Genomic DNA, 27,065 nt, shown 5'->3' with positions numbered 1-27,065 from the left:
TAATTCTCTATTATTAGCTACTCTTATTATATCGCTTAAATGTATTTAAAACAGTAAGTAGACTCGTCCTGTCACTGAGGAACATTAGAGCGCGCTCCGCTGCGATCCCACAATGCACCGTCCGCTGCGCAGCTGCAGATGGACTGTAGCTTGCTAGCCTCTCGCGCTAGCCGCGTAATCGCAGTAAAGTTTGACAAACACATGATGAGCGGCTCGAACCCGCCGCCAGCGCTGCTCTGACGACACATGCGGTATGTATTCTCTTCATCTGCGAGGCTCTTCGTCAAAATCAGCCGTGAACATGTTTGCAGTCCGGCCTCTGTGTGCGTGATCAAACGGTAGCATAGAGATGGACATCCGGCCGATTTTAAACTAACGTTACATTCATATATTACAATAGATTAAAGTCATTATTAAATTAGAGTCGTCAAGTCAAATTAAATGCACAGCTGTATCTCTGACAGTGACAACGGGCAACCAGTGTTGTGCTTGAGTGTCAACACAGACGTGTTATTTTCACTTTATTTTATGCACATCAGCATTTTTTAGTTTGTATATATGACGTTAGAGATTAAACATTTATCTCTGGCCATTTAATCTTTTAAACATACGTTTATTCTCCTAATGTAAGGTTTGTATTTCTTTAAGGTATATCTAGTGTCACTTCTACAGTGTCAATGCATGTGGAATTAATCAGTTTTTTTGTCATTTTTGCTTTGCTGCAGTCAAGATTGTCTTGCTCACTGAGTGCATTAAGGGAAAATTATCTGTAGAGATGCTTTGAAATAATATTATGAAAATGCTATAAAAATAAGATTGATATGACCGTCTCATCTGTTATAACAAAACAGCAGGATGCCAGCCAGCTCGTATGCCTCAGTAGTATAAGAGAAATAATTATGTAAAGGTCACCCTGGGTTATTAATTAATGTGTTTGTAGTATTCATATTAATAATATTGATATTTGTGAAGTCAATAAAAATTTTTTTGACTTTAAACTGAAGCTTGTTGTTCCTCTCAGCCAGGTCGAACTGCTGATAAGAATCCTTATGTTGGTCCTGTCTCTTCCTGAAGCTTCAGCTCAACTGCTTAGCGATGAACATTGATGACAAGCTGGAGGGGATGCTTATGAAATGTAGCCCTGTGGGGCTTCACCACTCATCCAGAGGTCTGGGAGCCTCAAGGGTGGACGGAAGAGGAAGAAGAGGCAGTTTGGATATGACACTCGGGGAACGGAGCTTGGCTAATCATCCCCTTTTGGCAGAGGATGATGATGATGAGGAGGAGGATGATGAAGATGATAATGAAGATCTGGCAGGTGGAGGCCTGAGCTCGCATGATCTGATGTCTCATGATGACCTGATGGTTCATGAGGAGACAGTGAAAAACGATGGACAGGATGAAGCCGCTTTCTCCCAGCGAATCTCCCATAAACTACATTATACACTCAGTATGCCAGTAAGTGTACAGCTGTCCGGGCTGATTAAGAGCTGATTACTGCAGCGCTTTAACACTCTCATTAATGATACTTGTCCAAGTTCCAACAACCTTGTCAGTGAACCACACACACACAAAAGAAATGTTCTTATCAGCAAATTAGCTAAAATTATGTGTATAATAAGTGTCCTATAAATGAGAAATTCAGTGAATTAATTTTATTAATGATTTTTGTTGTTCTTGATGTTGTCGTTTTGTTAGGTAAATATAAAGCAGGAGATGAAAGTGCCAGACTTATTGATTCTGAATAAAAAGGAGAAGAAACCAGGGAGGGACCCATCTGACTGTCACAAAAAGAAGAAGAGAAAGCAGCGCTCGCCTGCAAAGGTTTACTATAATTAATCAGAGATGCGATTGATAAAATACCATTATGCTCATAAATACCAGTTGTCTAAGTGAGAGATACTTTACACTGCAAAGAATTGGTGGTAAAATAATTTAAAGTTCAATGTGAGTTTGAAAGTATCCTGAAATTGCTTATTTTGTCTACTTGCTTTTTATTTATTATTTAATTTATTTCAAGGCTGCTTACCTACTGAAGTGATTGTTTTACTCATAGAAATGATATTATACTAAAGACTGCGATGCACATCTGTTAGTAAGCTGAACTGACATTTATCATGTCCTTTTACGGTAGCGGTTAGCATGGGCATAAAGTTTTATGACCACTCTGGAGTTAGGAGGCTTTAAAGAAGCACAGGTATAAAAGTTGAACTTATTTCCTCCGTCTTGTTAGATTCTCACTATCAATGAAGACGGCTCCCTTGGGCACCAGAACCCCAAATCTCATGTCTGTGAGCACTGCAATGCTGCTTTTCGGACAAACTACCATTTACAAAGACATGTCTTCATTCACACAGGTAAGTGGTGTAATGTGTTTTTGGGAATAATTGTCATATAAAAGAACAAAATGGTGAACAAAAATGTATATTTTGCAGGTGAAAAGCCTTTTCAGTGCAATCAGTGTGATATGCGTTTTATTCAGAAGTACCTGCTTCAGAGACATGAGAAGATCCACACAGGTGAGCAGAGAGGGATTAAAACCATTATACCAGTGGAAAAAAGAAGTGATGTAAATATTTCTCTTCAAAGTGTTGGAAGATGTGTTCTTTAAGAATGTACAGTACAGAAAATGTACAGAAATCTTCAAAATCAATGACCCATTTATAAATGTAGTCCATTAAAATTCCCTTTTTTGTGGTTCATCTTTATACTCCGAGAAAGCAAGTCTAGGGTCAAAGCCTAGTTTTTTCCATCGAGTCTTGGCATGGAAAAAGTAGGCCTATTTGACTTGCCTAAATTGTTCTTTATATCGTTCATAATTGCTTGTCATGTCTCCCCTTTAGGAGAAAAACCTTTTCGATGTGATGAGTGTGGAATGAAATTCATTCAGAAATACCACATGGAAAGACATAAGAGGACACACAGCGGGGAAAAGCCTTACCAGTGTGACTATTGCCATCAGGTATGCGCAGTTCAAAGCAAATCAGATTTGATTCTATGCAATTAAAATGTTAGCAAGCATTATACAGTCTGAAACGTGGTTATGTATATTTTCCCAACAGTTTTTTTCCAGAACTGACAGAGTACTAAAGCACAGACGAATGTGCCATGAGAATAAGGACAGGAAGGTGCAGAAAGCAGCTGCCAAAGACGGCCCTCTTCGCACCTCAGAGAGCTTGGGCTTCTCTTTTCCTGCCAAGGAATGCACACTTCCCAAGAAGAAACGTCAGAAGACCTCTGATAAAAGCCGGGTTGCACTTACAAGTCCAGCGGTTGACAAAGTGGTTGAAGCAGGTAACAAGGAGAAGACTGAAGACCAACTGGCCAAAAGCGAGTGTCTTCCTCTTTACACTGTAGCCACCAAGGTCAAGGACGAGTATGTTGCGACCGATTACTCCGTTGAGCTCCCTGATTCCCCGCCTGGCGACAGGCATCTCGCAGGGGAGGAGTCTAATGATGAGATCATCAGTCCTCCAAAACTAGTGCTGAAGAAAATTGCCAGCAGAAGAGGTTTGAAACCGCAAGCCCTAGAACAGCCCCAGAGCCTCTCACCCTTGTCCTCATTTGAAGAGAGCAAAGTTACGAGATACACGTTTGAAATTGTGGACAACAAAGGTCTCTTGGATGTCGAGACCAATCCTGACATGGAAACGGTTGACGCCCTCCAAGGAGGCCAAACAAAACCAACTGGGAGCAGCACAAATTACGACGACGCCATGCAGTTTCTCAAGAAGAAGCGATACCTTCAGGCGGCCACGGCAAACTCTAGTCGAGACTATGCGCTTAATGTGAGCAGCATTGTGTCACAGCCTTCTGTCACGCAGGCAGCTGTAGCGAGTGTCATCGATGAGACCGTTCCCGCCACCATCCTCTCTGAGACTCAGACACTGAACGTGGAGATCAAGTCCAGTAACGAGAAGAACGTCCTTCCAGACGAGGTCCTGCAGACACTTCTCGATCACTACTCCAATAAGGCCAACGGGCAAGCAGAGATTTCCTTCAGTGTGGCAGACACTGAGGTCACATCCAGCATTTCTATCAACTCTTCCGATGAGGGCAGCCCCACCGAGACTTTGGGAACCAGCTCACAAGCACCCCCGGCTGAGAAGGCCAGCCTTCTCCAGGAGTACTCCAAGTTTCTCCAGCAAGCACTGGAAAGGACCAGTCAGAACGACACCTACCTGAACAACCAGAGTCTTACATTTGTAAATGACACTGCCAGTCTTGCTGGCCAGCCTTTGTTTTCCACAGAGAAGCAGTTCACCTCCCCATCCCGGTTCAGACCAAGCATGAACTCGCCATTGAGATCCACTTTGGAGAAGCCCAATTTTAGCCTTTTAGTAGATTCCCAACACTCCTTCTCCTTTTCGGGTGACGAGACCAACCCTTCCTCAGTTTCTCCCACAGAGGACTTCCTTGACCAAGTGTCCTCTCCTAAAAAATCAGATGCGCAAAGCATTAGTCAAACATTTCAGATTGCTAGTTTTGACCAGAACTTTCGATCTCAATTCCTGAGCTCACGATCTGGATTATCCTCACAGTTTAGCATTGCCAGTGGACAAGTTAGCCTGAGAGGTCATGGAGGACCTGATTTCCCGGAGTTCTCTCTTGTTAGTGAAACAAGAACTCAACTAACTTCATCTCCAGATGCTACAAGCAGCCAAACCTTTGGCTAAATGGTTTTAAAGCATTTTAAAGGCACTTTATAGTTCTGTCAGTGAAGGCAATGTGATCTCTTTGCAAATACTTATGATTTTCCATCTTTAATCAATCACGCATGCTTGAGAATCAAAAGGAGCAGAGTGATGCACGCATTAGATTTTATTATTGGACTATGGGATACTCCATATGTGTCATTGCATTATTTGTGTATTACATATGGAGTGCTTGGGACAAACACACTATGGCTTGCCAAATTATCTAGCCTGTGTGTTATAAAATAAATAAATTCAAGCTACTACAACAATTCTGAAGTAGTCTAAATTTATAGGGTCAAGCGTAGCTTCCCTGAGAAAAAGCTATTGAAAGATCAATTCTTATTTTGCCTCTTGTTAGCATTCAGTTCTTTTGCTAAAACATCAGGATCATTGGACTGTCCTAATAATGTAGGTCTATAAAAACTTCTCTAGCCTAGCATTACAATTTTGTATTCAATTGGTTTTGTAACTTGTTGTCTGGAGAGGAACTGAAAGGACCTTACTTTAATGCCCTAGACTTGAGTAAGGCACTTTGTGATTGATGTACTGCAAGTCACTTTTGTTTCAAAAAATGAGTTAACATTTTTCTCACCCGTCATTGTAAGCTAATTTGTGTATTTAATCTTTTTGTGCATTTTATGGACCTAGCCCATAATTTAATATAATGAGAATAATCATGAAATATTTTTGCACATTTCTCCTAAGGTTATTGGATCAAAAAAAAAATATTCTCATGCTCCTTCTGTGGGAATCAGTACATTTTCGTTAGAGAATGTCTTGCCAATCAGATATAGGTGCACATGGGGAGCAGTGCATCTTTAGAGGGTTGTTTTCACATATCCCACATTTGGGGATGCAGTTTTAGCAGTTATCCATGGCAACAGCACTTACAGATATGCCCTTCTCATTGCCCCATTTGTCATCATTGTGCCTGACTCAGTGGCTACAGTAGGTCAGACTTACATACTTGTGTGCATTTAATAACTTTGGTTACCTTAAGATGAATTAACTTGTTGACAGACTGTTTCTTGAGTTTCCAGATGCACTCAAGATCTGATAAACATGATCTTTTAAATAGCACTTTCAGCTTAGTTTAAAAAATTTTTTTAAAGCATTTTTCAGTTACCACCTTTGTCTACGTACAATTTAATATAATCTATATCATTGTTGGGAGAAATCAAGAAAGATGATTTAAGGATGTATGGTCAGATCATATTTTTATGGTTTTCTTAATTTAATTTCTTTTTTTTTGTCTCAGAAACACCCCATCCATTAGCAAATACATCTTTGTATCAGATTCACTTACTGTTACTTATTGGATTAATGTAGAAAAAAAAGTTTGGTAAAGTTGTACTAATCTGTGTATGTACACATTTGTTAATTGCACATTTCTTATTGTTAACTAATCATGTAAATTGTAAGGTTTTTTTCTGTACTCTTATTGTTAATGGAAATGTACCGCTTGCCCCTAAATTGTATCTTGATTAATCTTAGCTTTATGATTTATATTAATAGTATAATGGCAAACTGTACACATTCTTATGTAAGTTGTTTAATTTTTTAGGAACAATTTACACACAAATTCACTCTGGTTATGTTTGTGAATGAGCCTCATTCAGAGCAGTTCTGTGTGTATGTTTTTTTCATAGTCTGTATGTTCTGGGTGTCAAAGACATTTTACAGTTTTTGATTACCGTCTATTATATGTGTGCCTAAACATTCCTTTACTGTCCCTTTATTTTTACATGTAAATAGTTTATATATTTTAAGTTTTTGCTGTGCACGTTTCTTGAAGTGTAGAGAGAGTGCAACATGATTTAATATTTGCTGCCTTTTTGGTTTACTCAGTCCTACAGTCCCTGATGAGTTTCAGCACAACTTTTGTGACAAAATCATGTTTGTGTTCTTGGTTGTAAGATTACAAATGTACTGTCCTCTAAGAATTGCCTCTGAGTGCAATTTTAAAAATAATAATTTGATTAAACCTTGTATGGATCTCATACATTCTCAGAGGATGAGTTTTTAGGATGTTATTTATCGTTTCAATATCATGTGATATCTGAATTTTAAATATTTAATCAATAATTACTGCTACAGATGCTACAGAAAATGATGAAAGTGAAATGATAATTTGAGGGAAAACCTTGTTTTTGCTTTATTTCCTTTTAGTAAATTGTGCATTGTTTTTTTTTAAGCTCAATTGCTGTTGGTAAGAGGCCATATGCATTTAGACACATGACTGTTGTCCTCCTTTATTGACTGTATTTTGAGCAAAAAAGTTTCATCTGGTGTTACTGACACTGGATCATTATTTTCTTTCAAGCTTAATTTGAGTGAAAAACGGAACGGTTTTATTTAGTAAGAGAGCTCTTCTGTATAATTTTAGACATTTAATTTTATTGGGGAGTGCATGTCATCTGATTGTCTTTGTGCACTGGTTATATTTTTGTATCCATTTTATTGTAGCCAAATTATTTCCATAGAATATTCTTTAATGCAATACTCTGCCTAAGACATGGGGAAAAAAGTTCTGATTGGATGTTTCTGATTGTGTGCCTCTTGTTGTGTAATATTAAATTTCCAAATACATCAAGTGGCTGAGTGATTTTTCTATGCGTCATGATCACCCATCACAGGAATGGATGGCCTCTGCCTTCTTAGTACAAGCTCCACTGTGTGTGAATCTCATGAAAACAGGTGTCTAGGTCATTTGTTACAATCAAGATTTTTTTTTTTTGTTTTGTCTAAAGTAAATGAAACCTGCTTTTATGGCCATTACATTGTTTAAATCGTGATTGCATATATATTTTATAAAATTAAACATTTGTTTCCCAATTCTTTTTTAACTAAATGCAAAAATTTTAGTCATGTCAAAAAGTATATAATGTAAATTACTCACTAGTATTTCTATGGTTTAATTAAATACTCATGGTCCTAAACATAGGATTATCTCTCTCTCTCTCTCTCAAAAAAAAATAAAAAAATCGATCTATCTATGGATTTAAATGTACCTTGGGAACATTGTTGTGAGAACTGACAAAAAATGTAGTGTGGAGTTGATAATGTGGCTTTAAATCGTGTATGGTTGACACATGTCCACAACTAGCCTACTTTGCATACAATTTTCTTAAAATAATTTTAATATGACTTTATTTCAGAAATGTTCACTAGTTGGTTTTATAAATTAGCTACAATAAATAAATAAACAATACAGAAATCCTGCACAGTGAGACCAGTCGAAGAACAGTGAAATGCAAATAGGATCAGTAGACTGGAAGCACACACCTGAGGTGGCGCTGATAGAACAGGTATTTGTTTAATGACGTTTATTGCACACGTAGCATTTCCATGAATTACAGCGACACACAGACAGCTGTTATGCTACGACAGGACCAAACGATTTCAATAGGCCTATAGGATACTAAACTAAAACGTGTTATGGTTAGTGTCAATTTAGTAAGTTACTTCAATAGCACTTCTTCAATAGTTACTTCAAAACCAGAACGTTTACAAATAAAACGTACTAAAAGGGTGTTTTTTTATGATTAATATATTTTTATATAATTTTCCTTCTGTCATTTTTAGTCCTTCATATTTATCTGGTTGTTCTATGTAAAAGAACCGTTCTAAAGAGTCGATTCGCGGAAATGAGTCGGACCTCCCAACTCCTCAGGTGTGTGTTCGTACCTCTCTCATATTCTCCACCTGCTGCTGCATCCGGGAGCACAGTGACTGCAGGTAAGTCTGTGGCTTTATAATTACTCAAGGAATTTACAGTTTAACGATATCCCAAAACAGCAGTTTATCCGTTTATTTTTATGTCTGCTTCCACTGGACTTTCCTACAGAGTTTACAACGAACCGTTGCACTGCATAACTTTAAAGTAAAACACAAACACAGTCAGTATTAAACAACTTAGCCACGTGAACGTCGATGCTTGCCTTTTATCTTAAAGTAGCTATTAAAATATTGGTTAAGCGCGGGATATGAATTGTATGTGTTTTATTAATGTGTCACTTATTAACAGACGGCTTTTGTTGGCTTAAGTGTATCCAAGTTACGTGGCCATCGCCTACTTGGCAAATGTTAAAATTGGCTTTGTATATACTGTGGCCTTTCCATTCCTCAGATTCAACTATTGTAATCTTGCCCAGGAGGGAGCATGAGTCCTCAAGTTCAAGAGTTATTCCATGAAGATGCACAGGTAATGGCAAATCAGTAAGTTTTACCATAAAAATAATTAGAAACCCATAAATTCAGACCTAATGTTCTACCCTGAGCAAAGGAACTGATATAAATGGGTGCTTATTTGGATATGAGTGATACTGGTTTGTGTAGGGTTCCCAGAGTAATGCTCAGCCTTGGTGGAAGGTGCAGCTCTTCGTCTGGGAACCTGTTCTTTTTGGAACCTGGGATGGAGTCTTTACCACGTGCATGATCAACATTTTTGGGGTGGTGCTCTTTTTACGGACTGGCTGGCTCGTGGTAAGTTATGTTTTTTCACAGATTTCATGATGCTTTTAGTGCATATGTGTATCAGAGAATTTATTTAAATGGCATTTGAAAAGATTTTCCAAGATTTGGATCAAATCTATGGAATCCCATTTCCACCCCCATTTTTTTGCAATTCCTGGTATACGTCTCAGAATTCTGCTTTTACAGGTATATCTCAAAATTCTCACCTTTTTAATCAGAATTTTGAGTTTAAATCTCACAATTATGTTTTAATTGCAACCTTTTATCCCACAACTCTGAGTTTATATTTAACAGTTCTGGGGAAAAAATAAAGATTTGAGAAGAAAAAGAATTGTGAAATATAAACGTAGAATTGTGAGAAAAGTATAATTACCAAAAAAAAAAAAAAAAATCCCATGGCAGAAACAGGCTTTCATCTCGTGTTTGGCAGCAATTGGCAGATACAATAAGAATGTAAAGTATTTTTTTCCCATATGATCATCTTTAGGGTAACACGGGTGTGTTGCTTGGCATGGTTTTGGTATCCATGGTGGTAATAGTGGCCTTGGTTACGGTGATGTCAGGCGTTGGTGTGTCTGAGTGTTGCAGCGTGGGTAACGGTGGGGTCTACTCCATGATCTCTACTGTGCTCGGAGGAAGGGTTGGAGGAACTGTGGGACTCTTATACGTGTTTGGACAGGTGAGCATCTCCTTTCTGTGTTAGTTATATTGCGTATACATTGGGTGGTCGTTTCACTGTTCTCAAGTTTGATGACCGTCATGTGTCTTGTTGGCAGTGTGTGGCTGGAGCGATGTACATCACTGGGTTTGCCGAGTCCATTGCGCAGGTGCTGAACTTACAGAGCATGTGGGTGGTGAGGGGCATCTCTGTGGCCGTTCTGATTGGTCTGCTCGGGATAAACCTGGCTGGGGTAAAATGGATTATACGTCTTCAATTGGTTCTACTGGGCATATTGGCTATGTCCACTCTGGATTTTGTCATCGGGACATTTAGTCATCTAGACCCAGGTGAGCTATCGTGAATACCAGTAAGATTACTTCAAGGGTCGTTTAGATTAGAGTTTTAGTAGATTTAACAACTGCTGTACAGCTAGGTTTGGTGTTTTAAACTGGAAGTCTTTCAAAACAACAACATAGATCCCCCATTGAGTGCAATAAAAAAAACAGTGTATAGAAGTTCATATATTTCTTAAAATTAAAAATAAAACCATTATATCCATTTAAAATGCACTTGTGACTCTACTGAAGGTTTCTATTTAATAAAGTAGTGCTTTAGGAAGAGATTCTTGCCCTGCAGTGTTGTTTTCACAGATCCTACTAAGCAGTGCCTGCCATTCTTATATTGACTCTTCTTTCTTTGCACTTTTCCTGGCAAACCTGCTAGACGAGGATATACAAGTTCGAGTCATTGTATGTATTGGATTAAAATTGCAGTGTGCAAAAGGATTTTTCTTTTACCAGTGTACATTTATCTTATTTCTGTTGTGTATTTCGCAGTTTCTTATAACTGTATTTTTATGTGTGGTGTTATATGCATTTATTGGAGTAGTTTGATGCAGCTTATTAATCACAATATATACACTACTGTTCAAACAGTTTGGGGTCAGTAATATATTTTTAAAAAAATAATTTATGCTTTTATTCAGCAAGAATTTACTACATTGTTTAAAAATACAGTGGAAGAATTTTACGTTGTCAAAATTGTCTTCTGTATTTCAAATAATTGCTGTTCCATTGAAATATCAAAGAATACAAAAAAAAAGGTATCACAGTTTCTAAAAAAAAAAATATATTAAACCGCACAACTATGTTCAACATTGATGGTAAAAATAAATGTTTCTTGAGAACCAAAATAGCATATTAGAATGATTTCTGAAGGATCATCTGACATTAACGACTGGCTTAATAGCTGCTAAAAATTCAGCCTTGCCATCAATTTAATAAATTATTTAAATGTAAAAGGTATTACAATTTAAAATAATTTTTTTAAATTTTATTTTGATAAGATTTAAAATTTTTACTGTTTTTAATGTATTTATCTCAAATACAACCTTGGTTAGCATAAGAGACCTCTTTTAAAAAGTTGAGCAATAGTTTAAATGTAAATCTGCTTACTATATCTGACTTTATTTATCTGTGGCTTTAGAAATTGCTAATGTTTTTATCTTGAAGCTCTAACTAATGCAAAATGATTATTGGTATTGATTGACTACTACCTCTACGGTGGCCGGGAGGTGACATGGTCGGTTCTCTTAGTTTTGTCGTGGCCATGCGGGTTTGTTTACGCATTAAACTTGTTTGCTTAAAAAAAATATGTTGTTTCTTCAAATAAGAAGTTGTGGCCACGAGAAATGGATGTTTTTCCCTCCCATCTCGAGGCCACGGCATAAGGATGTCATTACCTTGAGAAAATGATCTTGTAGCCACAACATACTATCACATTCCCACGAGTTAATATGATATTCCTACAAATTTATATCTCATGGCCACGACATATTATCACATTCCCATGAGTTATTATGTTGTGGCCAATACAAATCTAAGTGAATCGACCATGTCACTTCCTGTTACCACAACTCTTTGGCCGGTATGTGAAAACTGAGTCCACATGTCCTTGCAACAACTGTCCAGTAGATGTCAGGGTAACATAAATGTGGCGGTGTCCCAAACAATGCTATCCTGTGGGGTTTCATTTCCTTAGTAGTAGTAGTAGTAGTAGTAGTAGTAGCAATTCACCCATATTTACATTTAATTTTCCTAAAAACATTTCCATAAACCATTTAGGCTTAACAAACAATGCAAGGCAAGATTTTGCATACCAGGTAGTGATGTGGGATTGACGGTATAAGCAGTAAGCTATTGAGACCTCCTGCAGCCCTGCATCTGCTGGGGGGGGGGGGGGGGGGGTGTTTACACATGGCCACTAGGGAGAACAGGGTCTCTTCCTAAAATAAACACAATTATAGAACTCCAACACCAATCATAATATGGAAGCTGAAGTAACAGGAAAGGTGAAGTGATTTGTCTTCCCATTATATACAGTACTGTCATCCTAGACATGGACCTTACAAGGCAATATATATATATATGCACTACTGTATTTTATATAGCAAGGATGCATTAAATTGTTCAAAGGTAACAGTTGAAGACATTTATAATGTTACAATATATTTATATTTCAAATGAATGCTGTTCTTTTGAACTTTATATTAATAATAGCAACTCAACTGTTATGAACCTTGATATTAAGAAGAGATGTTTCTTGAGCTCCCAATTAGCATATTAGAATAATTTCTGAAAGATCATGGCCAAATCATAATCAAGTCACTTTTATTGTCAAATCACAAATCATTCTGGTGTGTGTCCAGAACAATACAATAAAATACAAGTACCATTGACATGCTTATCATATAACAGTATAAATGTTAAACACTTTTACAAATAACAGCATACTTTTATGTACAGTGTATACACTATATAAAACAATACAAAATATACAAACATAATGCACATAATTCACAAATGTACGCATAGAGTGGTTGTTGATGTAATGTTTGGTAAATGGCTTTGCCATCACAGGAATAAATTACATTTTAAAATAAATAAAATGTAAATATTTCGCAATATTACTGTATTACTGCATTTTTTTACTGCAGTCTCCAAAATAATTATATGTATATATATTCTTGACATAAAGTTGTTATTTTAATGACTGAAAGCATGTGTTAATGAAATGGAGCATGCTTATAGCCTAAGAAGAATTATGTGTTGCCAAATTCCAATTTCTAAATCTCTCCCAAGCTATAGTCACAGAAATCCAGCTCTGTCACACATTTCATTTTTAGAACATTCAAATCTAATTGTGTTGAAATTGTATATGAAGTGAGCATACATGCAGTATTAAATGAAAATCGACCCCCTCCTACAAAGATGTATACTAGGTGCAAGTTTTAGTACAGATTCGTAAAAGCAACTCTGCATCCTGCAAAGATTGTGATGCATCTAATAAGAGTCATTTGACCTTAGGACAATCATGCAGACATTCCTAGTCCATTGTAATGTGTAAGTTTTTTGGCTGCCCACTTCAGACGAGGTCGGTATGTACTTTCACACTGGGTTTACAGGAAATCCATCCCAACACTTCCTGTTCTCCTGATTACTGGCTTCCTGGCCAGAGAGGAGGCAATACTCTCAGAAAGCTGGGCTTCTCACTCTATTTCTGCAGAGAAAGTCAGACACATTGGGGTTTAATGGACTAAATATGTGGTATTACCCCCTAATTGCAGCTCCTGCTGGTGTTGTGTGGCTCTGACACCTTTTAGAAGCTGGACTCGGGCTGCATTGTGCACTGGCAGTGGGAAAAGGAGGCGCTGCTTCCTTCAGGTTTTTTCAATTAAGCCTTGTGGTTATAAAGTGATCTCACCATTGGCACGACTCCAGGGGGTTGCATGGTTTAGGCCAGGGCGCCGCATGGGCGGGTTACCTGCCAATGGCAGGAAAACGGTGCTGCTGTGCAGATGTGTTTACAGTTTGATAACACTGTTAATCACGTAGTCAAGGCCAGGTGGTCAGCACAAAGAAAAAAGCTTCATAACCATGATCTAGAGATCCCAGCATGACCACATTCCTTGACAATTTAAAGGGATAGTTCACCCCCAAATTGGACATTTTGTCTTTCCAAAGCTGTTTGATTGTCTGTCTTCTGTAAAACGTAAAAGGAGAAATTTTGAAGTATATAATGGTCACTCTTTATATATATATATGAAAGTGAATGCGGACTGAGGTCAAGCTTTAACAAAGAGACAAGTGTAGTGGTGGATTCTTTATTTATTTTTATTTTATTTATTTATTTGCCTTTCTATTATTAGACAGAGCTAAGTAAACAAGAAAGAAAGTAAACACGACAGCTCAGGTGCTGGGTTCTAAGTGCTGTCAAAATAAGTCATGCTGATGATGCTTGTCTGCAAATCTGAAGACTGTATCTGATGTAAAAAAAAAAAAAAAAAAACGCAACTACACCAAAGCGCCATAAAAAAAAAATAGCTCATATGATTTATGTACTAGGTTCCAGGTCTACTTTGCTCTTTTTTTGTAGTTTTGTGAGAGGAACAGACTGACATTTAAGGCATTATTTACTGAAAATAAATTGAGTTAAGAACCGGATTGGTTGATTTGTGAATGAATAATTTGGATCAGTTTTGTGAACTTCATCAGATGATTTAGTGTAAAAATTGGACTCTTTCCATTTATAATTTTTCAATGAAAAAGGACTTAAAAGTTGGATATTTTTGACACAAAGCTATTGCATAACTTCAAAAGACATAAATAAATAAAAATAGGGCATAATGAGTCAAATGGAAATCACTAATGATGCATTATAATGTTTGAGCTTGACAATTGGAGTCCTTATTTGCTTTGAAAAAATGTTTGAAGGATAAAGAAGATCCCACAGTTTTTTACAGGGTGAACTATTCCTTTAAGAACTAAAAGGCTGAAGAAAACTGAAGGGCTGAGCACATATCTTGGTTGTGAAATAATTCTTGGTAAAGGATATGTTTGAGTTATACACTCAATCTACCATTGGGCACCAGTGTGCCCAGGCTCATGCAGCCAAAATGGGAGAAGGGATGATGATTTTTTAATATTGCTACCTACTTTGATGTTTTGTTAAATCATTTGAAAATGTTATTGCTGGAAAAGATGAAAAAAATGTGAGCACAGTCCTCTTGAGTGTTCATACCATTGCGGTGAACACATTTGTGCTAGATTTAAAAAAAAAATGAGAGCACCTCCTAGCTCTGTCCCTTCCCTCCTGCCTGTTACCACACAAGAGGAACTGTGAGAAGAGCTTTCCCACTACTGTAGGCTTTTAGACTGTTGCTATTGGTGTAAATTCTCTTCTTCTCCAGTGGTGGGGAGGAATTCAATTTTTAAAACAATTAGATTTTTATGAAAATGATTTTATGGCTTGTCTTTTCTGCTCATGGTCTTTGATCAGGTCATCAGCTTGTTTTTCACTCACATAATAAATAGTCTTATGATGGTGTGATGTTCATGTTAAGTAGGATCTCCGCTCTAACCTCAAAGATACTCTTCTTAAGCGCCGCAAGTTGGACAGGAAACTGACATGCGCTCATAGTTTTGGGTTAAGGGTGTTGACCGGGCTCACCCACATTTTTGGCTTGAGACAAAAGAGCAGGCAGGAAGCAGATCCGAGTTCTTCACTAGCTGAATCCACATCATCACTTCCTCTTCCAAATCTTCAGATCAGGACTCTTACTACAAATACCCAAACTGCAATCCGAATGGTTAGAAAGGTGGCAAGGAGGGCAACAGTAACAGCCCTGCTCTTATCAGCTGTGTCAGTATGGGCCATTTTATGCTTGTTTATTGTCAATATGTGTATATTTTTATCGCAGGGCATGACATTTATCAAAGGCCTCGAGAAGCATTTTGTATTTTTATACATACGTTTAAAACCGTTGTGCAGCTTACTAATTCTGTGGATGTGCTCTTATTTTAGGATTCTTTGATGTATAAAAATGTCAAAAGCATTATGGTATATATAGATTTTTTTTTGCTAGAAAGTCTTTATTGTTACTGCAATTTAAGGCATCCTTGTTGAATAACAGTATCCATTTAAAATATCCTTTCAAAAAAATCTGGTTGTTCAGTTCAAGTGTCACAAACTAAACTGTCTAATGGTTTTATTCTCATACTTGTTATTCCAAAAACAGCTTACCATAGATTAGGGGTGCATGATAAATATCGTCCGATAATTAATGCGCATCTCGTCAGTAAAGCCGGTTATCTAAACAGCAGTAAATTCCATCAGGTGTGTGTTTTTCACATAGAGGAGCTGTTACTACATGGAGCCGTTGTTAACTGAGAAGCTACGCAAATCCACGTTCATTATCAGTGTTTATTTGCGCAGCCTGTCAGTTAACAACGGCTCCATGTAGGTAATTATGTCAAGGTAATTTATGATGTGGCGAAGTAGGAAATGTTCTTTCCTGCTTGCATGGTATTATTGGAGTACTTGATTTCTGTTATTTCTAAGGCTGTGTCCACCTAAACTTTCTGTATGGACTTCCTGTCTAGCTCCTTCTCCTGATCCACTCTATTGTATCTTACTTTTTCTAGCTCTCTCTCTTTGTAGACAAGAAACTGTGACTTGGAAGGGTAGGAACAGGCAGGGCTTCTGAAAGGGTGGTGACTTCCTTTCGGATAAACATGTCATTAATCCAGGAGAACACATTCTTTCCCATCACAAGATGACCAAGAGGGAAATGGATCATGATCCCGCTTAGTCAGGGGTGATAGTGACAACCACCATCTTTCTTTCTCTTTCACTACATCTAATGTAAGCTTTTGACTCTAATCAAGACCTTATTATTACATTTTTGTCTTATTTAAAAATGTGTCCAAAATAAACAATACAAATCAGTAGGACTTTTTTCATTGATTGAGTGCGAAAGTAAATGTTTTGAAGAATGACCAAGCTGCTGTTTTTTTTTCATCGTGTGTGTGTTCACTGTCAAGTCCTAAAAAGGAAAAAGGACCATAAAATGATCTGAAAAATAGTCTATTTGACACATTTGCTTCTCCATCATTGTTCTACACCAAAGGTCTGAGACCCAACAGGACGCCGTAGCAAATTTACAAGGAAGCCTCAAGATGATTTAAATTACTTTAAAATTAGACAGAGCAAGCATTTAAAAAGATAGAATTATTAAAAGCAACATTTTTGTCTGACAGAAAGTTCTCATGGTCTTAAAATTTTTTGTGTGTTGTTTCTAGACATGAAAAAAAAGAATAACAAATATTTTTATCAGTTAAATTATTATTATTATTACTATTGTTATTATTATTATTACTAAATCTTTATCCTTAATCCTCGTCTAGTAAATCATGAAAAAATTGTTGGGCCTTTGAATATTGTGGATAATAATGGGGGCCTTGAGAACCACTGTTGTAAAAAGTTTGTTAGCTTAATTCTTCTTTGCATTATTTACTAAAAATCTTCCCTCTGTTGTGAACTAACTGATTAAGAGCACCTGTCTTTGGAATTTATTATACGTTATGTACTGCTGTTTGTACACAAGTACACAAACCACCAGAAACATACAGCGTGTGCTATCTAGACTTTAATATCTGCCCCCCTGAGTGAAAATACCACTCGTGTGGTGGTTCAGCACTACGGTGATATCTCAGTACTGTTTATGTAAATGTTCTTCGGCGCCTGTTCTTGGATTGTTTTGTTTGCCTGTGAACACACCCAGAGCTTAGTCCAGCATTCCCTCCATCATGTCCAAGGCGCAGAATTATTGAACTTGGCATGTATTCCCAAGAAAAAAGGCCGGCTCTTGGTTTGCACGCATCTTGGCGGGACGTCTGTCCCCCCGGGTTGTTACATAAAGGGCGGTGACGGTCAGCCACAGACACGCAGGCCTTTGCCTGTGCATGGCTATAGAGTCCAAACCTGTCATATTTCAAACCAGACGTCTGTTCCACAATACCCCAGAGAACCCCTCCCTTTGATTTCAGGGTGAACGGGGTTATTGTATCAGTGTGCGATCGATCAGTGTCGTATGTCATGGATGCTGGTTTGTGGTCTTGCACAGGAGGATATTTTCTGAAAATTGTTTTAATGTAATGAAATATTTTGACTAATCTATCTAAATATCAGATTTTTCCGAAAAGGCCAAAACATTTCCTTTTGCTTTTCATAACAAAGATTCTAACTTGTAGGAAAACTTTGTGTGTGTAATGTTTGTGTCATACATACTCAGTGGAGATTTCAGAGATGAATCTGATTCTTATCATCATGTCAGTGCAGACTTTTTCCATAAAGCACTCCGTAATGCTTTAGTCTGACTGAATGTTGTAATAAACAGTCTTTCCTAACATTGTTTTGTGGTGAATATGTTTATTACAGAGCATGGATTCGTTGGCTATACAGAGGATCTGCTGCGTAAGAACACCCTGCCAGACTACACAGCTGGCGAGACTTTCTTCACCGTATTTGGGGTTTTCTTTCCTGCGGCGACAGGTGACCTTATGCACATAAACAAAAAAAACTAAACTATGATATAATAGCCACTGATTTAATGACACTATGCTGATATGAGGATTTATTTGGGCTATTAGTGAAGTATAAGCCTGTATAACTTTAGTAGCCTGAAAATCTTGCAGCTGTACTGTATGTTAGTAGCTGTGGTTGGATTTAGGATGCAGACATCCCTGAAATTTATTTTTTTTTGGCAGAATTTCATCTCAACGATTACACATTTTTGTTTTTATAATAAGGTTTCAGTCTGAGCCTGCATTGCCACTGATTTCAAGCATCACCTTTCATAATGCTTTGACTTAACTATTTTCAAAAATCCTGTAAATAAAAACTATAAAATAATGCAAAATGTGAGAAACCCATAAATGTAAGAAAACCCACTTTCAAGACATTCTGGTCTTGTTTTGCCACACGACAAACCAATTTCTGCCTCCTGTAAAGACTGAAAGATTGAACAATTCATTAGAGAAACACAAGGCCCTAATCAGTCGTGATCAAAGTTTCCTTTTTGCTCCAGTTAGAAGTCAGGAAGGAGTTTCAAGTGAGCTCTGATATGTCCGTCTTTCTGTTCTTCAGGTTTTGAATGGCCCCTTGTCTCCGGTCTTGTTTTCACAGTAACTCTCTCTCTGTTTGTGTGTGTGTGTATGTGTGTGTAGGTGTGATGGCGGGATTCAACATGAGCTCTGATCTCCAGAGGCCTGAGCACAACATCCCCGTGGGAACTCTCGCCGCAGTCTGCACCTCGTATGTTTCTATCCGCCACAGAAATAATCTTTCATTCTTCCTTTGTTCATCTTTAGCTTCTGTTTGTGTTGAGTGTACACATACTTAAGAGCAGGCGCCAAAATAAAAGTATGAGAAACAGAAGTAGGATAAGCCTTCATGCCCTGAAAAACATTATTAAGTGTATGACATAAAAATCAATGTGAAATGTAGTGTATGTCTGGTAATGGTTAATAATAGGGTTTTTGAAAGAAATCTCTCATCAGGGCTGCATTTAATTGATCATAGAAATAGTTAAAAAATGTAATACATGCGGATTTGGTGCTCAAAACATTATTATCAATGTTGAAAACAGTTGTGCTGCATATATATATATATATATTATAATTTAATGTTATGATCTAATTCTAATGTAATTAATCTAGGGTTCTTTATGAATGGTTCATTGAATCATTAGGCTTTTTCGACCTGAAGCGGGTTGCTCGGGGATGAACAGTTCAGATTTGTCTTTATATTTTGGTTGGCAAAATTGAGCAAAACAGACAATGTGTCTAAAATAACACAATATTAACTTCTTAATGAACTGTTGTATAAGATGAGTATCACATTTGCACTCGTGTGATATTGCACAGCCTACAGCTCGTGTGATATTTCTTAAATATAAGAAAAAATGTCAACATGGGCATTTTGCCCCATATCTTGAATTTTAGGGATGTTCTCTAGGCTCCATCACACAGTAAGTTGTTGTCCTGCCTCATATTAGTCGTCAATCGACTGTATGAAATGGCAGATGATCCACATAGGTCTGGGTAGGGGCAAGTGCATTAAATGTGTTGTTAATTTTAACGCGTTATTTTTCGGCATAATTGATCTAATTAATGAGTTAAAGTACCAGCTATTTATATGTAAATTTAGTTAGTTAGTTCGTTGGATGATTTCTCTATAAATAGAATGAATGACTCTTGTGTCTTGTGGAAATCCGCAGGTGGTTCCTGTATCTCGTCTTTGTGTTCTTACTGGGAGCCATTTGCACCAGAGATGTGCTGCGCTATGATTTCTTAATAGCGGAAAAGGTAATCTGATGTTATTACAGGCTTGAGAGGATGGCCATCTTCCATGGGTTTTTCCAGTATTAAGACTCATTGATTCAACCCGAAAGTGAGACTTGAGAGTAGCACATTAACCACAGATAAAACATTACAGTTGCGTTTATTGTCATGCTTATGTCATTCCACTTGTCTGCAGGCCCTCATAACAGAGGCATTTGAGGTCATTGTAAATGCATTAGCTGAGAACAGAGCCCAGTTGCACACTGACCTTGCACAAACCCTGACGTTTGATAGCCATACAGCTGCCAGTCAGCAAAGATTACAGTAGGCTGCTGAACTAAGCTACATACATAGTTTATGAATGTGTAAGGCTGTAGCCTGGTTGTAGCTGACCCAGCTGTTCCTTAATGTGAGCTGTGGGGTTTTGGGGTTACACACAACACTACACACAAAACAGTGCATATTAAATATTATATTGAATCTACAAAAAGGTACATTTGTACATTTTACAGTGTTGCAGAAGTTGGGGTTTCATACACATAATCAACCTTACTCTATTATTTGTAATTGTCCATTCTCTCGCAATGGGTTTGATTTACTTGAACAAACTATTAGCTTTTTTCAGTCTGGCCAAGCGGAACAGAGCTGGGTGGAGCCCTCTACATTCTCTTCCCCTCTGTGTTTGTTTTTTTCCCAGGTCTCCTTGGTTGGTTTCCTGTTTTTGCTTGGCCTCTACATCTCCTCCTTGGCCTCCTGCATGGGCGGCCTGTATGGTGCACCCAGGATCCTTCAGTGTATTGCCCAGGAGAGAGTCATCCCGGCTCTTGGATTTCTTGGGAAAGGGGTGGGTGCTTATAGGAAGATATTAATGTGGTTATATTGTGGCGATTTTCAAAACCGGAAATGCAAGAATATGAGGTTTTATGCTTAACAAAATAAAATGGTTAATTTTGTAGATTTGTTTTTATTTAGATGTTGATAAATCAGTGCTAAATATATTCTGTGATTTATATACAATTTGGAAAATCAGGGATTTAATGATAATGAGTTCTCTCTGCTGTTAATAAATGATCAAACTTTTAACAATTTGCTTAGTATAACGAATGAAATTAAACATGTTTTTTTATGCACTTTGTGCCACTTTAATGAATTGTTTACTTTTTCACACTCATTGAGTGGCTCCATAGATGACAGGATGGGTTCCTAATTATAGTGTGCCACAGTTCGCTCCAAAAAACGCTAAGGAATGAATTGTAAAAATTGTGGCTTTCAAAAAGCACAGCACACCCTTTCCCTCGCCTGAGCTCTGTCTGACCCCTTTCTATGGGCTATAAGTTCGGCTGAGACATCGCTCCCTGAATCAAAGTCCCAGAACAATCGCAGGAAGCACAGAAAAGACCAACCCTGGTGGATCTGGAGCTGTGCCAGCCCGTAGCAGTAGCACCTCTATCCCAGAGATTTATGGGATCTGGGTAATGACCGGTCTGAGGTGACATGAGAGATGTCTTTTTTGGGATGTTTTAACTGGATAATTCTCCTCGCTCATTACATAACCTGAAGAGCATTAAAGATCTGAGGGTACAGGAGCCAAACCCATAATGTGAACTTGCAAATGATTAATAAAAACTTGTGGAGTAGATGAAGTAGACATGACTTGACACTACTGTTTGACCCCATAATGCCTTGTGAGGAGCTCAGGAAAAAAAACAGACAAATGTTTACAATATAATATAATATCTAAATTCACAAAAGTAACACACAGAGATGCTACCCTTGTACAAGTCAGTCACTTAAGGTTTAATTTCAGTTTGGATGCTTCCTTAGGAGGTGCCTATGTAGTGAGGTGACAATCAAGGACTCCTCTCGAAAACGAGATATCTCATCTCAAGGGGTTATCCTCAACGATAACATTTCAAAACAAACAAAAAAAAAAACGATAAGGCAGCTCACTAGGTTTTGTAACAGCCATAGATTTACCTTTCTCTTATCTTTTTATATGTATTACAGCGAGGGCCCAATAAGACGCCTGTGGCTGCCATCTGTCTGACCAGCTTGATGTCCATGGCATTCATCTTTATCGGCCAAGTCAATGTACTGGCTCCCATCGTCACCATCAACTTCATGCTTACCTACAGCATTATTGATTATTGCTATTTCTGTGTGGTGAAAACCCATGAGCTGCAGGTCCAGCAAAGGACGACGCTGATCAGGAGGTCAAGCTCCAGAAGATCACTGGTGTCCAGCACTCATCCACATTACGGCAGCAGCGGAGCCATCAGTGAACCTGTGAACGGCACACTGCTGGCGTTCACCAAAGACATGGACCAAATATTTCCATTGCCCAACATGGACACCGCTGATGAACAGAGAGTTCCTCTTCCTGCCTCCAAGACCCGGGGCAGGAAGTCAAAGATTCCAGCTAAAGAAACGCTGATGAACAGTTTTGGGTTGGACTTGAACAGCAATGGACCATTAGATAAAGGAAAAGATGAGAGAGAGCCAGAACAAACTATTGGATTAGATGATGATACCAGCAGCCAGATAGGACTTATGGAGTTTGACCTTACAACAGAAGTCAGGAGTAAACAGCCTAATTCTAGCCCAATTGAACTTGAACAGCTCCCAAGAGAACAGATAGACAGAAATGGTACATAACTCTACAAAATGTTACATAACTCCTCAATATAGTGATTAAAATCTGTATTTCACCTTCTATACCTTTTGTTCACAGGTTCAGAAACAAATCTTGAAGAATCAGAAATCAGATCAATTCAGGGTTCGGTCTATGCCAAATTTTGCAACCACTGGGTTTCGTTAGTTGGTGTAAGTTTGGCAAAAATTATCCAGCCTGTAAGCAATAAGCTTGTAAGCTCAAGTTTTTAATGCTGTTTTTATTTCTTTAGGCATTGTGTTCCTTTATGATAATGTTCGTTATCCAGTGGATGTACGCCTTGATTAACATTACAGTTGCCCTTATCCTCTTTCTCTACATTGGAACAACAAGCCCAGGTTTGCCAACAGGTAATTGTAAATGTTCCTAAATTTTATTTTATTTGAATAATCTTTGAGAAAATGTGAAATCTAACCATCAGTTGCATCACTGAAAGTTGTCTGATAAACATTTTCGATGCCACACAATGCTTATTTCAGCAAAATAAGCCTAAAAAGGCTAAAAGCCACTTTCTATCATTTTGTCACAATTTAGATTTTTGATTTATTATTTTAACTCTTTAAATTAAAGTCAAATAAAAATGTATAAGTTTATTATGCACACATACATCATTATGATGACTTCTCTTGTCAGGAAATAAAAAATGACATTCTCTGCCCACAGGTGCAGCAGCTCGCTTCAGTTTCTTCAAGTGGCTCAAGACCTCGCTGCAGAATTTGGGGAGGTAAGTTCTGTAGGCAGACTTGATGTTTTCAGCATAAAATCTGATCCTTACTAGAGCTTTGTGTGGCCAAGAACCACTTACTTAGACAGGAAAAGATGTCTGATCTACAATTTTTTATGTTTAAAGGGGTGACATTATGCTTTCATTTTTTTAACTTTAGTTAATCTGTAATGTTGCTGTTTAGCATAAAAAAGATCTACAAAGTTACAAAGCTCAAAGTCCAGTTCAAAAGGAGATTTTTATTTAACAGAAATTACTTTTCAAAAACTACAATGAATGACTCGTTTGGACTACAACACATATTTTCCAGGATTTGTGATATCATAAATATCAACGAATGGGACGAGACCTGTTTGAGCTTCAATAGAGAAGGCAGAGAGTGTTATCACTGTGCTGGAAATAAGCTCAGAGTGGTTATAATCATCCGGTTTTAAATCAACTCAAATTGATTTGATTTTGATGCAATATTTACAAATGAAGCTCGCAGCAGACGACTATGGTAAGGGGCATGACATTTCCCGACCAGGCGCCATGTGCTGCCAATCACACACACTGGCCCAGCTAACCAATCACAACACGCACTGGCCCAGCTAACCAATCACAACACGCACTGGCCCGGCTAACCAATCACAACACGCACTGGCCCGGCTAACCAATCACAACACGCACTGGCCCGGCTAACCAATCACAACACGCACTGGCCCGGCTAACCAATCACAACACGCACTGGCCCGGCTAACCAATCACAACACGCACTGGCCCGGCTAACCAATCACAACACGCACTGGCCCGGCTAACCAATCACAACACGCACTGGCTCGGCTAACCAATCACAACACGCACTGGCCCAGCTAACCAATCACAACACGCACTGGCCCAGCTAACCAATCACAACACGCACTGGCCCAGCTAACCAATCACAACACGCACTGGCCCGGCTAACCAATCACAACATCCACTGGCCCGGCTAACCAATCACAACATCCACTGGCCCGGCTAACCAGTCACAACACGCACTGGCCCGGCTAACCAGTCACAACACGCACTGGCCCGGCTAACCAGTCACAACACGCACTGGCCCGGCTAACCAGTCACAACACGCACTGGCCCGGCTAACCAGTCACAACACGCACTTTCCCGGCTAACCAATCACAACACGCACTTTCCCGGCTAACCAATCACAACACGCACTGGCCCAGCTAACCAATCACAACACGCACTTTCCCAGCTAACCAATCACAACACGCACTGGCCCAGCTAACCAATCACAACACGCACTGGCCCAGCTAACCAATCACAACACGCACTGGCCCGGCTAACCAATCACAACACGCACTGGCCCGGCTAACCAATCACAACACCACTGGCCCGGCTAACCAATCACAACACGCACTGGCCCGGCTAACCAGTCACAACACGCACTGGCCCGGCTAACCAATCACAACACGCACTGGCCCGGCTAACCAATCACAACACGCACTGGCCCAGCTAACCAATCACAACACGCACTTTCCCAGCTAACCAATCACAACACGCACTGGCCCAGCTAACCAATCACAACACGCACTGGCCCGGCTAACCAATCACAACACGCACTGGCCCGGCTAACCAATCACAACACGCACTGGCCCGGCTAACCAATCACAACACGCACTGGCCCGGCTAACCAATCACAACACGCACTGGCCCGGCTAACCAATCACAACACGCACTGGCCCGGCTAACCAATCACAACACGCACTGGCCCGGCTAACCAATTACAACACGCACTGGCTCGGCTAACCAATTACAACACGCACTGGCTCGGCTAACCAATCACAACACGCACTGGCCCGGCTAACCAATCACAATATCCACTGGCCCGGCTAACCCAATCACAAACACGCACTGGCTCGGCTAACCAATCACAACACGCACTGGCCCAGCTAACCAATCACAACATGCACTGGCCCGGCTAACCAATCACAACACGCACTGGCTCGGCTAACCAATCACAACACGGCCTTCATTTGATACAGGAATGATTTGAGCCTTTCATGCCAGACTGGAGAAATAGGTGTTGCAATAATGTAAAACGTGAAAATTAATGTGCTTTTCCAACAACCTAGTATGACCGCCTGTTCCGGTACACCCACAAAACAAAATGAAGACCTTTTAAAAGAGCATAATAGGACCCCTTTAAGGGCAGGTTTACCAGATACATAAAATGCCACTATAATGGCAGTGCCATTTCCACCAATTTTTGTACAGAAAACACAAAAATAGATCCAATCAGAATTTCTGTCCATCCAAAAGAAAAGTACAGATTATTTTATAGACATTCTACAGTAAACCAATTTGAGTTAACAGAATATATTTTGAAAATGTTACTAGTCCAAATGAGCTGAGACTGAGAGAAGGTGTTACATGAAGATAAATTCAGTCTCCATGGAAAATATTAATGATGCTGTTCTTTAGCTTGGCGTATTATTAGAGTTCTTCAATTAAAATTGAATGAACCACTTATGAACATTACTGTTATGTGGGTTTGTGGCAGAGTCCATTGTGGATGATGTGATTAGAGCTATTAATGTACGAAAAACCGAACCTCACATTACCAAACATTTACCTCTCTTATTAGGAGAGATGGGGCCCTTCAGGACCAGATTGTGGTGACACCCTCTTTGTCAGCTGTTGGCATGGAAACCAGGCAGCTAACAGAGGAAAATTCTGACTTTGCCTTCCGGGATCGTTACCATCACTCCTCCTTTATCACCACCACAGACAAGATTGTCCATCCGCAGTCCAACTGAACATGAAACAACTGTGCCCTGCTAACCAGCTGGACTGAAACAGTGGACACATGGGACTTAATCATCACTCACTTGAAATATATAGGCTATTTTATTTACTCAGTTTGTCAGGTTGTACTCGGAGGACGGAGCTTTATTTCCTGGAAAATCTGAAGAAAACGAATAATGTTTATCTGAAAAATTGGGAATGTGCAATCAGTCATGTATTCTGAATTAATTTGCAATGAAGATCTTCTCTGGTGAAATGATTGTATAAGGTTTAATATGCACCATGGGCAGTTAATTTTTAGATTGTGAGTCACTTTTGTCTTATTTTTTATTAGTGCTGTCAAACGATGAATCGCATACAAAATAAAAGTTTTTGTTTGCATAATGTGTTCTATTTTTATCATTTATATATAAATACACGCACATTCAGTATATATTTGGAAAATATTTACATTCATATAATTTTATAGTTTATATTCTAAATATATTTAATATAAACACATTTTTTTCTGAAATATGTGTGTGTGTATATTTATATATACATAATAAATATTCACAGCATACATATACTATGTAAACAAAAACTCTTTATTTTGGAATCGATTAATTGTTTGACAGCACTATTTTTTTGTTGACCTCACTGAGGTCATAACACTCAGAAGTGTTGTGACCATTCAAACTAGAATGTGCCCCCTTTCAAATTTCTGGCCAACTTAATTCTTCAAAAAGAACTTTTAACTTCCAAATAATTTGTTTAATTATTGAAATGCTAAATTAATATAGCCTAGGTTTAATATGCAAACCTTTTGCTTGCTGCATGTCTGTTTACATTGCAGTCAAGATGCAGCTTCTACAGATCAGTTGCTTTAAAACAG

The 27,065-nt window shown here is 38.5% G+C and overlaps 2 protein-coding genes across 6 annotated transcripts; both read left to right on the top strand.

Annotated features, from left to right (window-relative positions):
• Window positions 1-95: 95 nt before the first annotated feature.
• Window positions 96-7,290, top strand: znf148 (zinc finger protein 148). Of its 3 annotated transcripts, none has more exons than XM_026271482.1 (7): window positions 96-251; window positions 1,022-1,458; window positions 1,699-1,824; window positions 2,234-2,357; window positions 2,436-2,519; window positions 2,844-2,962; window positions 3,063-7,290. In XM_026271482.1, exons 2-7 carry the CDS (start codon window positions 1,096-1,098, stop codon window positions 4,674-4,676), a joined length of 2,430 nt encoding a protein of 809 aa, XP_026127267.1. In that variant the 5' UTR covers window positions 96-251; window positions 1,022-1,095; the 3' UTR covers window positions 4,677-7,290. The 3 variants fall into 3 exon arrangements, with proteins under 3 accessions (XP_026127267.1, XP_026127269.1, XP_026127268.1); XM_026271483.1 differs by having other exon boundaries at window positions 98-251; window positions 1,026-1,458; XM_026271484.1 differs by lacking the exon at window positions 1,699-1,824.
• Window positions 7,291-8,326: 1,036 nt separating this feature from the next.
• Window positions 8,327-26,568, top strand: slc12a8 (solute carrier family 12 member 8). 3 transcript variants are annotated; one of them, XM_026271480.1, is made up of 14 exons: window positions 8,327-8,435; window positions 8,827-8,901; window positions 9,075-9,182; window positions 9,661-9,852; window positions 9,950-10,181; window positions 18,112-18,225; window positions 18,900-18,987; window positions 19,952-20,039; window positions 20,713-20,859; window positions 22,023-22,662; window positions 22,747-22,838; window positions 22,919-23,036; window positions 23,350-23,410; window positions 26,031-26,568. In XM_026271480.1, exons 2-14 carry the CDS (start codon window positions 8,860-8,862, stop codon window positions 26,200-26,202), a joined length of 2,094 nt encoding a protein of 697 aa, XP_026127265.1. In that variant the 5' UTR covers window positions 8,327-8,435; window positions 8,827-8,859; the 3' UTR covers window positions 26,203-26,568. The 3 variants fall into 3 exon arrangements, with proteins under 3 accessions (XP_026127265.1, XP_026127264.1, XP_026127263.1); XM_026271479.1 differs by having other exon boundaries at window positions 9,069-9,182; XM_026271478.1 differs by having other exon boundaries at window positions 9,036-9,182; window positions 26,031-26,567.
• Window positions 26,569-27,065: the final 497 nt, after the last annotated feature.

Source organism: Carassius auratus, chromosome 9 (genome assembly GCF_003368295.1).
Source record: "Carassius auratus strain Wakin chromosome 9, ASM336829v1, whole genome shotgun sequence".
Lineage (NCBI taxonomy): Eukaryota > Metazoa > Chordata > Actinopteri > Cypriniformes > Cyprinidae > Carassius > Carassius auratus.
This window is presented reverse-complemented; position numbering and strand designations above follow the sequence as displayed.

Coding starts and splice junctions, on each gene's coding strand:
- znf148 (XM_026271482.1), top strand. CDS start 1,096: ATGAACATTGATGACAAGCTGGAGGGGATGCTTATGAAATGTAGCCCT. Junction 2,358..2,435: donor ACATGTCTTCATTCACACAG/GTAAGTGGTGTA, acceptor TATATTTTGCAG/GTGAAAAGCCTTTTCAGTGC. Junction 2,520..2,843: donor ACATGAGAAGATCCACACAG/GTGAGCAGAGAG, acceptor TCTCCCCTTTAG/GAGAAAAACCTTTTCGATGT.
- slc12a8 (XM_026271478.1), top strand. CDS start 8,860: ATGAGTCCTCAAGTTCAAGAGTTATTCCATGAAGATGCACAG. Junction 9,853..9,949: donor TCTTATACGTGTTTGGACAG/GTGAGCATCTCC, acceptor TCTTGTTGGCAG/TGTGTGGCTGGAGCGATGTA. Junction 18,226..18,899: donor TTTCTTTCCTGCGGCGACAG/GTGACCTTATGC, acceptor ATGTGTGTGTAG/GTGTGATGGCGGGATTCAAC.